This window comes from Aotus nancymaae, unplaced genomic scaffold (assembly GCF_030222135.1).
Source record: "Aotus nancymaae isolate 86718 unplaced genomic scaffold, 86718_ANA_hifiasm-v0.15.2.pri h1tg000028l, whole genome shotgun sequence".
Classification (NCBI taxonomy): Eukaryota; Metazoa; Chordata; class Mammalia; order Primates; family Aotidae; genus Aotus; species Aotus nancymaae.
Window position 1 is genome coordinate 31,158,661 of NW_026988441.1, and position 15,081 is coordinate 31,173,741.

Consider the following 15,081-nt stretch of genomic DNA (forward strand, 5'->3'; position numbering starts at 1 on the left):
GCCGGGCATGGTGGTGGGCACCTATAATTCCAGCTACTTGGGAGGCTGAGGCAGCAGAATCACTTGCACCCCGTAGGTAGAATTTGCAGTCAGCTGAAATTACACCCGAACTCCAGCCTGGGCAATAGATCAAGACTCTGTCTCAAAAAAGAAGTGAAGATCAAGGCAAACTCTTTGGGTCAGACAGAGCCAGGCTGGACCCTAAGTAGCTGTGAGGCATGGGGATGTGGCTTCTGTCTCCCTCATCTTGGTAGTGTTCCCAGGAGGGCACTCTGTACCCATGAGGGCAGGTTACAGCAACCCTGCCGTCCACAGAACTCTCTGGGGCTTACTTTGGTCAGGCGGTGGCTTAGTTGCCTTTCACAGTGGTCCCAGGGAATTTCATTTCTCTGCTACTCCACATTCTGGCAGGTGTCAGCCTGTCCCCGGCAGGGTCACTGGGCAGCGCTTCCTGGATTTGTTCTGAGGAAGAGGAGGTTGGCTTGTGCCCTGCCAGTCATCCCCTCTCCCCACCCCCCACCACAGTAACTCTTCAGCCTTCCTCCCTGACCCTCTGCCAGGTTAGAGTGCCTCATCTTAGGGTGGCTGAGGCCACGTGAGCACCAGGGAAGCAGGAGTAACTGACACTGGTGAAGGCTGCCACAAGGCACCTGGGACTTCCCCCAAGCCAGAAGCAATTGGAGCTGACCAGGGACCCAGGGAGTGGGCAGGGAAGAGGGAGGGAGGGGCCTGGACCCAGACTTGGAGCCCGGGGCTGGACGCCAGCCGAGAGCAACACCAGACACAGCTCACCCAGCTCGGTCCCCGCCTGCCCTCCCCAAAGGTGACTTTGGGGGTGGTAGGAAGGAAGCTCAAGTTTCTCTAGTCAGGAACAATACTAGATCCATAAATCCCCGTCCTCAGAGGCCACCAGACTCTCCCAGAGCCCAAGGCGGAAGGCGAGTGCTGTGGGCTCTGGCAGCCACTCCCGGGAAGGTGAAACTGACCCGGCCTGCAGGGAACAGGGGTCGGCCCAAAGGAGGGGCTGAATCCAGCCCTTCTTCCCCGCTTCTCTCTCACTTGGGGTTCTGGGGGGTCCAAGAAGACTTGTGTCCAGATGGGGAAGTGGAGGGTATTTGTCAGCATTCCCAAACACAGATGAGGGACTGAGGTTGGAGCTGACAAGGGACATAGGACACTAGGGGCAGCCGAGGCCCCTCCAGGAGTCCCCGACTGACATCATCCCAGGGAACCCAGGGGCAGGAGGCAGAGCATCAGATGGCTCCGTCTGTCCTTGGGGAAGGGGGCCAAGTCCCCCAGGGTGGATGCCAGGGGCCCAACCTGTGCCATGCCCAGAGCCCAGCCTCTCTGGCCTCCCCTTGGCTCCCCAAGGTAGTTCATTTAAGGCTTGAGTAGGTCTAGATGTGGAAGTGCGGGGCCTGGGGAGGAGGGGGCAGCTCACTTGTCAGAGTCATTCCACTGCTCAGAGACGTTAATGTGTCAGATTCAGGGACAGGAAATCAGCTGCCGTTTCCTGAGACACTGGGGGCCTCCCTGGCCTCCTGCACATGCCCAGAGCGGCGATCCTGGCAGATAGATGCACATGCTCGCTCACAGACCCAGTCCCACCCCCCACTTCCCCTCCTGGCTTCCCCTCCCTGAAACACAGTGAGGGCCAGACCCAGTGGTGGAGAGGCCCTGGCCCGGCCGCAGGCAGACAGGGACACCTGCACAGGAAGCCCTCATCCGCACGAGTCACTCAGGCTCACCTGCTCAGCCTCGTGGTGCATCCCCTGGTGCCCTCCTAGGCTGGCAGGCATGGGGTCCCAGCCTTGAGGGCTACCCTAGAGGCAGGAGACATGCCAGGCTGTTTCCTGGAGACAGCCACCTGGTCTCAGCAGCTTCCCAGGCTTCCTTCTGCTGTGGGTCCTGCGCAGGGACCAGCCCCTGAGCCCTGGAGGTGGCGGGGCCAGACCCCCACTTGCTGCCCACCTTGAGCCTCCTGGATGAGGCACCATCCCTTAGGCTGGGCTTGAGTCCTTGTGCCCCACCATCCAGGTGTGCAGGGCTGGTCACATGACTTGGGGCTGTCTCGGGTTTCTCCCAGAGGGGCCTTCTCAGTGAGGCCTCCTCCCTTATGGCCCAGGGAAGCCTAAAGCAGATGCCAGGGAAGAGTCCAGCAAAACATAGGGATTGGGGCCTGTGGAATTAGACAGGGGCAGCTGGTTAGGCAGGCCTGGGATTGACCCCCATAGCCCATGTGCAGCCACACAGGCCTCCTCCGACACCTCCTCCCGCATCTGGCAACCCGCGCCCCCAGCACACACTCGTGTGCTCTGCCTTTGACTTGGCCTTTGCATCTGCCCTGGCCAGGCCCCTCTCCTTCCTGTGCCCTGCCTGCACACCCAAGACCCAGTCTGGATGCTCCAGACCTTGAGGGGCCCCCATAGACCCCCAGCTTACTTTCCTTCCTGTGCCCATGTGCCCAAGTCCACACATCACTGCCCTTCGGGTTTGGCGCAGGCAGGACCAGTGACTCCAGGTTCCACGTGTGGGATGAGGTTCATGTGGGGCCAGAGGGGTACCTGTGTTGTGGCCTGCATGGTGGATGGTGCATTTGACCTTGGACAAAATTACTGTCTTGCTTCTGGTCTCTGTTGCCTTGTCTGAAAATGGGTAATAAAAGCTCATACTGTCAGCCAGGTGCAGTGGCTCACGCTTGTAATCCCAGCACTTTGAGAGGCCAAGGTGGGCTGATCACTTGAAGCCAGGAGTTCAAGAGCAGCCTGGCTGGCATGGCAAAACCCTGGCTCTACTAAAACCACAAAACTTAGCCCAGCGTGGTGGTGTGTGCCTGTAGTCCCAGCTATTCGGGAGGCTGAGGCAGGAGAAATGCTTGAACCGGGAGGCAGAGGTTTCAGTGAGCCGAGATTGCGCCACTGTACTCTAGCCTGGGCGACAGAGCAAGACCCTGACTTAAAAAAAAAAAAAAGGAAGCTCTTACTGTCAGCCAGACGCAGTGGCTCACGCCTATAATCCCAGCACTTTGGGAGATGGAGGCAGGTGGATTGCTTGAGTCTAGGAGTTCCAGACCAGCCTGGGCAATATAGCAGGATTCCCATCTCTACTAAAAATACAAAAATCAGCCAGGCATGGTGGTATGTGCCTGTAGTCCCAGCAGCTCGGGTGGCTGAGGCAGGAGAATTGCTTGAACCCCAGGAGATACACTCCAGCCTGGGTAACAGCGAGACCATCTCAAAAAAAAAGCTCTTATTGTCTCTGACTGTCCAGGGAGAGCCTAGCACAACACCTGGTGTGCCAGAAACAACACTAGTGTCTGCAGTGATAACTCCTTCCCATGGCCCTTCAGTCCTGCCAGGGGAGTTGGATAAACCCGTCTAAATTTCCAAGAGAGGTGGGCCTGGGACCTTGGCTCCTTGGCGGTGGAGGAAGGACATGTTAATGTTCACCCCCAGCCCCACCCCAGCCTCTGGAGCTGCTGGGGGTAGACTGGGCCACATGAAGGGGACAGGATGGATGGTGTCCCAGCTGGGGTGAGGGTCTTATAGCCAGCGCCTCTTAGGGACACTCCCCTGTACCCCCAGCACTCCTGCTAATCACTCAGCAAGATGTGCATGAAATTTGACCTGTGCCTGCCTGATAGTGTCTCTGGGTACCAACCTCCCTCCTCGCCCTGCAGTGCTGCCCCAGCCCCTCGAAGGTCCCGCTCTGCTGGGGAGGGGAGTGTTTATCCCAAGAGAGCAGGCAGGCTCTCTGCCTCCACGGGCGGGGGGGGTGGATTAGCTCCCCAAGGTTGCGGGTATAAAGCTGCCTGCACACCCTGCTGTTCTGTAGAGACGGGCAAGGAGCAGAGGGCCAGGCAGGCCCCCCTGGATGGATGGGGGGCAGGTGGGGTTGGGGGGACGAGCACCATGTTCTATGATTGTCTCTTCTCAGCTGCCTGCCAGCGTGAGTACCCGCCTCCCCCACTCCTAGCCCCTGTGGTCCCACCCCACTGAGGACAGGGGGGCAGGGAAGGGAGGACTTGGCTACAGGCTAGCAAGACCTTCCAGGGAGCACTCCTCTCAGCAGCTTCCACTCCCAGGAAGCCTGGGGTCACCCCAGGGAAGGTGGCCCCAGCACCTTGGTTCTTCCAGCATTGCCAGGACCCTGGAGTGGACAGTCAGTTCCCTGCCTGTCCACAAGTCCTGTCTGCTGGGAAGGGTCCAGTCTTCTGGATCTTGAGTGTCATAGCTCTTCAGTTACCCTCTCTGGTCTGGCTTCAGGATGAGAAAAGCTGATGGGGGCTGCTTCCAGGTATTAAGGATCCTAGGTCCTGCGGGCCCCAGCCCACCCTGCCACGTGGGCCCCAATGGGTGCAGTTGGTGCCGGCTAGGGGTGAGCAGGACTCCTGGAGGGGCCTGACCTTGCTGGGGGCTGGCTTCAGGCTGCATCTTCCTCTCCAGGTGGGCTCAGGCTTAGGCTGGGGGCGGGGACAGCAGCAAGAGCTGATCTGGTGGCCCCTCCCTACAGAAGGTGCCATGCGGGCCAGTGAGACGGTGTCAGAGGCCAGCCCTGGCTCCACGGCCAGCCAGACCGGCGTCCCTACTCAGGTGGTTCAGCAGGTGCAGGGCACCCAGCAGGTAGGATGTGGCCCTCCCAGGGGGCAGGGGAGGGCTGGTGAGGGTGGCAGTGCAGGCTGTGGCCTCGGGGGCCTGGCCTCCCCTCCCTGCTTCCTGCCGGAGCCATCTGCTCACCTGTTCTTATCAAGATGTGCACGGCAGCCACCCTCCACTCACTGCTCCAGGCCACCCTGGGGAAGCAGTGGCTCAGCTCCTTCTGCCTTGTCCCCACAGCGACTGCTGGTCCAGACGAGCGTGCAGGCCAAGCCGGGCCATGTGTCGCCCCTCCAGCTGACCAACATCCAAGTGCCCCAGCAGGTAAGGCCACTGCACCTGGCCCCACCCTGGAAGGCTCCCTCAGGGTGGAGGACCAACCCCCTGTGGCAAGCCTGGATCTGTCCTCACCAGGATTGAGGGAAGAGGCCCCGTCCAGGGGCTGCCCTACCTCCTGGCTCTGGGCAGTCCCCAGGGTGAGACTATCAGGTAGGGGCCATCTCAGCAGAGAGAACAGGTATAGCCGGGAAGGTGGTTTTCGGGTCCAGCCTGGTGTCCCGAAGCAGAGAACCCAAGCCAGGTTTAGAGTCAGGAGTCCATAGCCAACGCAGGGTGGTCTGTCCCCAAGAAGGCCGCAGATGGGGTACAGCGCTCACCCGTTTCCGACTGGTCAGCGCAGAACTGGACAAAGTACTGTCAAGTTTTTTTGGGTTTTTTTTTGAGACAGAGTCTCACTCTGTCACCCAGGCTGGAGTGCAGTGGTGCAATGTTGGCTCACTGCAACCTCCGCCTTCCGGGTTCAAGTAGTTCTCCTGTCTCAGCCTCCCGAGTAGTTGGGATTACAGGCATGCGCCATCACGCCTGGCTAATTTATGTATTATTAGTTAAGATGGGGTTTCACCATGTTAGCCAGGCTGGTCTCAAACTCCTGACCTCAAGCGATCCACCCACCTCAGCCTCCCAAAGTGCTAGGATTACAGGCATGAGCCACCATGCCCAGCCTAGTACTGTCGGGTTTTAAGGATGACAGCACATTCCACGTGGCCTGACGACAACTCCAGCTCTGCCACTTCCTGGCTCTAGGACCTCAGATAAGCGCCTTTGCCATCCTGAGCCTTGGTGTCACCCTCTGTGAAGGGGAGGCAGCAGCTGAGCTGCACTGGGGCTGTTGGGGTTCTGTGAGCTAACAGGTGTGAAGCATTTACAACATTAGCTGGCACTGCGCACATGCTCGGTGCAGCCGCGCTGGCTGTCATGAGTGATCCACCTCCCTCTCTCTCCCTGGGTCCAGGCTCTCCCCACGCAGCGTCTGGTGGTGCAGAGTGCAGCCCCAGGCAGCAAAGGCGGCCAGGTCTCCCTGACGGTCCACGGCGCCCAGCAGGTGCACTCACCCCCGGAGGTAAGTGGTAGCCCTGTCAGCCACCCTCCCCAGTGCTGTCTCCCCAGGTCAGCAGTGTACCCCCATAGTATATTTGGGGCTCCCTGCCCCCCCAGCCCACTTGCTCCTCCAAAATCCTACATCCTCTCCACTCCCAGTGTGATGCCCTTGTGGACCCCAGGTAGGGTGGCTTGGCTGCCCAGTTCCTGGCCCTGCCAGCTCTGAGCTAAGCGGCCGTGGAGCTCTGCTCTAGGAGAAAGAGGTGACTTCCTGGGTTGAGATGACCCTGGCAGCTCCAGCTCAGGGAACTGCATTCCAGGAAACAAAGCGGGTTCTTCTTCCTTCCATAGGGGGAGAGTCTCTACCACGAAGCCTCGGACCCCAGGATAGATTCTGGGGACCTGCAAACACCAAAGAGGGTTTTGGAGACAGGCTGTGGGCGTTGTCTGCATCAGGAGCACGGGGTTGATGGCTGGCCCAGCCCACTCACTTCCTCTTCTGGGACTCTGGGCAGGCCTGTGAGCCTTCGTTTGTTTTTTGGTTTTTGTTTTTAGACAGAATCTTGCTCTGTCACTCAGGATGGAGTGCAGTGGCGCGATCTCAGCTCACTGCAACCTCCAACTCCTAGGTTCAAGTGATTCTTCTGCCTCAGCCTCCCAAGTAGCTGGGATTGCAGACGTCCACCACCACGCTTGGCTAATTTTTGTATTTTTTGTAGAGACAGGGTTTCGCCATGTTGGCCAGGCTGGTCTTGAACTCCTGACCTCCTCAGGTGATCCTCCCGCCTTGACCTCCCAAAATGCTGGGATTGCCAGTGTGAGCCATGGTGCCTGGCCTCTTTGGGCCTTCTGAGCTACAAGTTTTCTCTGTGTCAAACAGCTGATGGTATAAACCACCCCTCAGTTTGCTGTGAGAATTACAGCCTGAGGCACAGCGGGGCTCAGAGCCAACACGGGGCTCCATGGCCAGCCTGTCCGGGCCCAGCCCTGTGCCTCACCACCTGCAGCCATGTCACCCGGGGCTTGTCCCTTCCCCTCTGCGCCTCCATTGGGAAGTGGGGGTGCTGTGAGATTCCAGTGAGTACATTTAAAGCACTCAGCCAGTGTCTGGTAGGAGTCAGCCCAGTATCACACCAGAGGCTGCTGTTGTCATTGCTATAACCTTTGAGGATCAGCCCCAGGAGAGCTTCAGGGGTGTTGCAGGCACCACCTACCATCAGCCATCCTTGCTGGGGAGGGTGAAACCCCAGTCATTGCCAGGAGTTGACTGGGACTGTTGCAGGGAGTAGGCATTTGGATGCATGGGATGTGGTCAGTTACCAGCCTGGGTGGTTGGTAATTGCGACAGGTGGTTGGGACAGGTCCCTGCAGGCTGCTACCCTCCCCAGTCAACTCTCCTGAGAAGGGTGTGTATGAGGGCCCGGGTGCCCCAGAGAGGATGCGAGCCTACCCCAAAGAGGGTTCGAGCGCTCCCCAGAGAGGATTCAAGCCCACCCCAGCACACTCCTGTGTCTCCTTCCCTTACAGCAGTCGCCGGTGCAGGCCACCAGCTCTTCCAGCAAGACAGCCGGGGCCCCCACGGGCACAGTGCCACAGCAGCTGCAGGTCCACGGTGTCCAGCAGAGTGCCCCCATCACCCAAGAGGTGCCAAGCCAAGGCGGGCAGCAGCTCGGGCCAGGGGTCCCAGCCAGGCAGCCTCTGCAGCCCCCCGTGGCTGTGCCTCTGGCCTATTAGAGCCCAGCCCTGGCCTGCTACCCAGGCCTTTGATAAGCGTCTCTGCCTGTCTCCAGACTCGGCATCCTGGGGCTGGAGGATGGGGATGCCGTGGGGAGTCTGAAATTTGAACTTGAGGCATAGTGGGCCAGGGGAACCGCTAGGAGAAACCACCTTGGTCTCTTTGGGCCCATTTGCCTGAAGGAAGCCCCAAAGTCACGTCCTGGCTCATTCCGGGGAGGGTTTCAGGAGGGGATCCCGCCCTCAAATCCATGCCCAGCCTCTGCAGAGGCAGAGCTCTGAGCCGGTGCAGGTTAAGATGCTGGAGCTGCCTGCCACTGGATGTTAACAATGAAGTTGAGGGGTTCCCAGCCCCTTGAAAAAATAGACGAAATCCATAGACCCTTCCCCAAGTGTAAACAGAAACCCTGTCCCAGAGGATTTATAGATACTCTCCTGCCTGGCACTAGAGCTCCCCCAGACCTCCAGATTTGGGTCCAGACCCCAGCTCCTCCATTCAGCATCCCCCTCTGCCAGCCTCAGTCTCTGGTTCTGCGCCCCTAGGATAATCCCAGCATTCCCGCCACGGCACAGAACAGGGCAGACAGTTGACATGGGAAGGATGCAGGGACGAAATATAACCAAGGCCATGCCTGCGGGTTCTTGGCACAGCGTCGGGGGCCTGTAGGGAAAGGAGGCAGAGAGCAAAGACCCCTCAGTCCCAGGTTCAACTCAGCCTGGTAGCCTCACTTTGCCCCTGTAAGCGGGTGCCCATTAGTAATGGACTGGGACGTGCTCGGTGCTGGGCACAGCACCCTCCCTGTTTGGCTGGAGAATGGCAGCCTCTTGCTTACCGAGCTGCTGTGAGGTTACAGAAGCTCACCTGTGCAGGGGCTGGGCGGGTTGACGGCCATCGTTCCCATGGTCATCTTAACGTTCCCTTTCCCTTTCCAGAGGTCTGTGGTCCAGGCCACTCCACAAGCGCCCAAAACCGGCCCGGTGCAGCCACTGACCGTGCAGGGCCTCCAGCCAGTCCACGTGGCTCAAGAGGTGTGTGTCCGGCTCCTACCACAGGGACAAACGGGCTGGTCTTGGGCTGGGGCTGGGGAGTGCAGGCCCCTGAGGCCGCAGGGAGGGAAATGCCTCTGTGAGCTGCAGACCCTGCCCTAGATCCTTCTCCTTTCCCGGCCCCCTGGCAGCTCAGGGCCCAGGTTTTGCTAAGAGAGGTCTGGATTCGAATCCCGCTTCATTCTTGCGTGGGCCTGGGTCAGTTCTTCCCCTCTCCGAGACCCCGGGCGGCGGGGATCTTCCCTCGGGTGGCTGCGTGCGCGCTCAGCAACCCGGTGGGTGGAGGCCTGGAGCCCCGCCCGCGGCCGCCCCTGTTGACCCCCCAGTGTCTCTGTTTGTCCTCCAGAGCTCAGGCAGTCAGTTTCCCGCTAGGAAGGCAGAGCAGCGAGATCCCCGGCCCACGCCGCCGCCGGAGCCGCCGCCCCGGCCGCCCGCGTGCAGCGGCGAGGCCCAGCAGCTAGGCAGCCCCGAGCTGCCGCCACCCTATTACGAGCCGGGCACCGAGCAGTGGGTGGAGCTGGTAGGCGTGCTGCCCCCGCACCTGCTCCTGCCGCAGCAGAAAGTGGTCTTCGAGCCACTGCCCCGGCTCCCGGCCCAAGCCAGCCCCGACCAGAGGGTCAGGATCCAGAGAATCCCCCAGGTGCTAGTGTTCGGCACGGCCGCCACGGCCCTCAAAGTAGGTGGCGGACGCACGGACGGGGGGCAGCGGGCGGGCAGGGGCGGGGGCGCCCGGTCCGGGCCGCCCACCAGGCCCCTCAAGCCCTGTAGACCCCACCTCCGCCCGACGGGTCGGTCTGGGGACCCGCCTCTGACTCCCTACCCAAGCCCTGTCCTGGTCCCAGCTCCGCCCCTGCAGACGCGGGTTGGGGGATGGAGGTGGGGGACTCAGGCCCCGCCCCTAAGGCCCTGTCAGTGATTCCAAGTTGTTTCCCACCAACCGGGGCCCCGGGCTCTGCCCCTTACATCCTGTGCCTGGTTTCCAGACCCCGCCCCTGAGGCCCTTTCTGTAGCAGCGGGCTCTGGCTGCATCGACAGCCTTGCCCCTGTGCCTGGGGTCCAACCTTAACGCCCACTGCAGGACCCTGTCTCGCATCCACTCCACTGCCCGTCATGCCCCACCCTTGCCGGCCCCAACCGAAGCCGAGAGTCCTGGCTTCTGCTCCTGAAATAGCCCTTCCTGATCCCCAGCCCTGGCGCAGGCAGCAGCCCCTGGGCCTCTGTCCCCAGGCCTCCTCTAGGGCGTTTTGTTCAGAGCCCAGAAGCTGCCCTTGAGTCTGGGAGCTGGGCGTCAGGGAAAGCCTGGGTGGGCACCAGCCCTTTAGAGGTGGAACGGGAGGAGCTGGCCCACCTTGACCCTCCATGTGCCCTTCCTCTGCCCCAGGTGCAGCAGCTCCAGCAGGTGCCTGTCCCACACGTGTACTCCAGCCAGGTGCAGTATGTGGAGGGCGGTGACGCCAGCTACACGGCCAGTGCCATGTAAGTGAGGGGAGGGGGTGGGTGAGGGGCTCGGGTCTGCACTGGACCTTCCCCAGGCTCCCAGGACAGCAGGCCCCAGTCCCAGCCCCCAGCACACCAGCTGGCCTTCAAGGCCTTAGGAGACAGACACTCAGGTGGCACTCCCTAGGGGCAGCCACAAACCAGGAAACGTGGCAAAGCAGAGGGACCCTCGAAGGTTAGGGTCCTTGGCATAGCTTAGGGCTTGGGAGTCATATGAGCCTGGTTTTTAACCAAAAAAAAAGGCCGGGCATGATAACTCACCTGTGTAATCCTAGCACTTTGGGAGGCCTCAGTGGGTGGATCACTTGAGGTCAGGAGTTCAAGACCAGCCTGGCCACCATGGTGAAATTCCGTCTCTACTAAAAATACAAAAATTAGATGGGTGTGGTGGCGGGTACCTGTAATCCCAGCTACTTAGGAGGCTGAGGCAGGAGAATCACTTGAACCCGGGAGGTGGAAGTTGCAGTGAGCTGAGATTGTGCCACTGCATTGCAGCCTGATGACAGCAAGATTCTGTCTCAAAAAAAAAAAAATTGTTTGACTTCCAACCCTCTCCCAGAGGGGATGCTGTGACCTGTTTGTTTCCTTCTAGTGATACTCTAAGAATAGAAACTCTACCCCTCTACCCATTTTTTTTTTCTTTTTTTTCTTTTTTTGAGACAGGGTCTCACTCTGTCACCTAGGCCAGAGTACAGTGGTGTGATCAGGGCTCACTGCAACTTATGGGCTCAAGTGATCCTCTGACCTCAGCCTCCCTGGTAGCTGGGACTACAGGTGTGCACCTCCACGCTCAGCTAATTTTTGTATTTTGTAGCGATGGGCTTTTGTCATGTTGCCCAGACTCATCTCCTTGAACTCTTGGACTCAAGTGATTTTCCCCTCTTGGCCTCCCAAAGTGCTGGCATTACGGGCATGAACCACCGTGCCCGGCCTCTACCCCTTTTCTTTGGTCAGATAGAGGCAGGCATTCCATCCATACCTTGTTTCCTTCCTGGCTCTTCTCCCACGTGTCCCCGTGGGTCCTGGTCACCCTCTTAGCTGCTGTGTAATAATCCTGTGTGGATGAGCAGCCACGATGTCGTCAGTCCCCACCCAGTGGCACGTAGGGGACTTCCCCTTCCTGGGTGCAGCACTTACCATTCCAGTGTGTGGGCCGCGTCAGGCAGGTGCCACGTCCTGGCCCCACTTCAGCCCCAGCTCTGGCTCCTCGCTGGGGGTCCTCCCTGCCACCTTCCCTCTCCCATCTCCACAGCAATCACTGCAGTACTATAATTACTGTTGGTTTAGTTTCTAGAAGTTTCGCTTGGTTTTCTTTGCATTTGCATGATTTCTTTTTTCGTCCCTGCCACTTGTTCTTCTGGGGACAACACTGAGATTGGTTAGCTCATGGATTGACTGAGTCCTCAGGTCATGAGGCTCTGAATGACCCCCAGGGCATGGTCCAGGCACCTGAATTGTGAGGCTTGGTCCCCACCATCCAGCCGCCTCACAGTTCCATCCGTTTATTTCTAGTGCTACTAATCTTTTCATTGTTTGGTTGACCCAAGCTGGCAAAGGCCAGACAGGGCGTTGCAAAGAGGAGACCAGCGTCTGAGGGCTCCTGCTGGCATCCCTGGGAGCGCCTCTCCTGTCTCTCCTTTGCTTCCGTCTGAATTCCTCACTCAGTGATTGTAGTATGTGTGATTGCACTTAGTTCATCATTGCTATCTGATTTTCCTGCTATGTAAAGTTGTTGGGGGCCACTCCCCCTGTCAACTGTCCACTCCTGTTTATCCCTCTGTGTGAATTACTGCTGAGTTCCTGACCCTTTGCCAGCCTGATCCCCACCCTGGCCAGAGCCACAGCTCCTGGTCCTCCCTCCCTGGTTCTGTTCTGGGGCATCCAGAGCCACACACGTTCATTTATTGAGTCATCAGCAACCATCGACTGAAGCAACATTTTTGCAGCACGTGTCGCATGCTGGGTGTGCAGGGGTGAGCAGGCTGCAGCCCCTGCCTTGGAGAAGTGAGGGCACTTGCTCAGGTCACGTGCTCTTGGTGTCACTTTGTGTGGTAGACATTGGGCAGGACAGAGAGATTGAGAGCTGGACCTGGTGTCTGACGAAGACCATGCTTCCATATCTCCTTCCACTGTCCTCCTCAGCTCCCTCTCCTTGTCCACCCACAACCACTCAAGCCTCCAGAGCTCTGTCCCTTGCCACTTTGAGAGTCTGAGCCAGGTCACCTCTTGACTGACCTCACTGTCTTTCTGGATGTTAATTTTTTTTTTTTTTGAGATGGAGTTTTGCTCTGTTGCCCTGGCTTGGCACAATCTCTCCTTACTGCAACCTCTGCCTTCAGGGTTCAAGTGATTCTCCTGCCTCAGCCTCCTAAGTAGCTGGGATTACAGGCACGCACCACCACACCCGGCTAATTTTTTGTATTTTTTTTGTATTTTGTATTGTGTATTTATTAAGAAAAAAAAAAAAATAGAGACAGGGTTTCACCATGTTGGCCAGGCTGGTCTCGAACGCCTGACCTCAGGTGATCTGCCTGCCTTGGCCTCCCAAAGTGCTGGGATTACAGGCGTGAGCCACCACGCCCGGCGTATTTTTTTATTATTATTAATTTTTTGTATTTTTTAGTAGAGACGGAGTTTCATCATTTCACCATGTCGGCCAGGCTGGTCTTGAACTCCTGACCTTAAGTGATCCACACACCTCAGCCTTCCAAAGTGTTGGGATTACGGAAGTGAGCCACTACACCTGGCTTAATGCTATGTGTTTAATCACTAATACATTGAAAGAGTTCAAAAATCAAAACTGTGTCCAAGGACGTTTAGTGAGATGGTGAGAGGTGCCCCCCGCCCACAGATGACAGACATGCAGACATGCATACGAAACATGACACAGTCTTCCCTGTCTTTCAGTCACACCGTCCCCACCCTTCTCTGCCTTTTATCTGCCCAGTGGTCGGTTCTGGAACTTGTTCTTTTGGAGGACCGAAACCCTGCCTCCTCTTTCACCCCTGTGTAGGATTCCATCATCTTTTATTTAACAGCCCCTTGAGGTTGAATCCCTGGTGGTTTTTATGTTGTGACGATTTGCAGCCTCGAGTCTGTGTCTCCCGGTGCCCATTCTGTCCCTGGATAGCTGAATGAGAGAGAATTCACCAGCCTGGATAGGTAGCTTGGCTCAGGGGAAAAATATCTGCATTCTTGATGGTCTCCTCCAATCACAGCATCGCCTTCTCTAGTCCCCTCCAATCACAGCGTCACCTTCTCTAGCCCTGCCCCCTTCCTGCTTCACTCACCTCATCACCTTCTGTATAATCTCTAACTTACCTTTGCACATGGCTTCTTGCCTGTCTCCCCGACTAGACCTCAGCTCCTCCAGGGGCAGGGGCTTTTCATTCTTGTCCATTGCTATGTCCAAAGTGTGTGAAACAGTGCCTGGCACACAGTAGGCACTTGAAGCACTCGCCAATTTTATTTTTATAATGAAGTATGTAGCATTGCAAGTTCCCTAACCCTTCAGTATTTTTTTTTTTTTTAATTTAAAAAGGCAGGGTCGTCCAGGTGTGGTGCCTCATGCCTGTAATCCCAGCACTGTGGGAGACAAGTGGGTGGATCACTTGAGGTCAGGAGTTCAAGACCAGCCCCGCCAACATGGTGAAACCCCGACTCTACTAAAAAAAAAAATACTAAATGTAGCTGGGTGTGGTGTAGTTCCAACTCTTCCAGAGGCTGAGGCAGGAGGATCGCCTGAACCCTAGAGGTAGAGGTTGCAGTGAGTCAAGATTGGGCCGCTGCACTGCAGCCTGGCTCAAAAAATAAATAAGTAAATAAAAGAATAAAAATAAAAAGCCAGGATCTTGCTGTCACATAGGCTTCAGTGCAGTGGTGGTGTGGTTATAGCTCACTACAGCCTGGAACTCCTGGACTCAAGGGATCTTCCTGCCTCAGCCTCCCAAGTAGCTGGGATTGCAGGTGTGCACCACCACCCCTGGCTAATCTTTATATTTTTTGTAGAGATAGGGTCTCACTATGTAGCTTAGGCTAATCTTAAACTCCTGGCCTCCAATGAACCTCCTGCCTCTGCTTCCAAAGACTACAGGCAGGAGCCGCCATGCCCGGCCAAGTTCCCTAGTCCCTCTATCCCGATCTCCTAATTTCCAAAGTGGAGAAGGTGACTCCGCTGCCAGAGGACTGGCTGCTTCAGCGATTGTATGAAATATTGCCCATCAGGCATTCAGGATGGTACCCAGTCCGTTGTAGGTGAATGCTAGGATCTGGTCCTTGCCGTGGGGAAGCTGCTGCTTCCCCAGTCCCCTCCTGGCACCCCTCCTTCCTGCACAGTCATGCCCCTCAACCCTCCAGTTCTCATCCCCCTGACTGTCCTCTGGCTTTGCCTCTTTCCCAGCCGTTCCAGCACCTACCCCTACCCCGAGACGCCGCTGTACACACAGACGGCAAGCACCAGCTACTATGAGGCCGCAGGCACGGCCGCCCAGGTCAGCACCCCCGCCACCTCCCAGGCGGTGGCCAGCAGCGGCTCCATGCCCATGTACGTGTCTGGCAGCCAGGTCGTCGCCAGCTCTACCAGCACTGGGGCTGGGGCCAGCAACAGCAGCGGAGGTGGTGGCAGTGGCGGTGGCAGCGGCGGCGGGGGAGGTGGTGGCGGGGGTGGCAGTGGCGGCACCGGAGGCGGCAGCAGCGGAGCAGGCACCTACGTGATCCAAGGCGGCTACATGCTGGGCAGTGCCAGCCAGTCTTACTCCCACACCACCCGTGCCTCACCAGCCACAGTAAGTGCCCCAGCCTGGGCCCCAGAGGAGACAAGTGGTGGTGGGTG

The 15,081-nt window shown here is 58.0% G+C and overlaps 1 protein-coding gene across 3 annotated transcripts in view; it reads left to right on the top strand.

Annotated features, from left to right (window-relative positions):
• RFX1 (regulatory factor X1) overlaps positions 1-15,081 on the top strand; it is a 62,148-nt gene that overhangs the window by 34,555 nt on the left and 12,512 nt on the right. For all 3 annotated transcript variants that reach the window (XM_012457819.2, XM_012457818.3, XM_064381766.1), the window contains exons 3-9: positions 4,513-4,622; positions 4,836-4,919; positions 5,887-5,994; positions 7,500-7,616; positions 8,640-8,735; positions 10,135-10,229; positions 14,650-15,034. In XM_012457819.2, the coding sequence (XP_012313242.2) occupies positions 4,513-4,622; positions 4,836-4,919; positions 5,887-5,994; positions 7,500-7,616; positions 8,640-8,735; positions 10,135-10,229; positions 14,650-15,034 (995 nt within the window). The remainder of the gene's footprint in view (positions 1-4,512; positions 4,623-4,835; positions 4,920-5,886; positions 5,995-7,499; positions 7,617-8,639; positions 8,736-10,134; positions 10,230-14,649; positions 15,035-15,081) is intronic.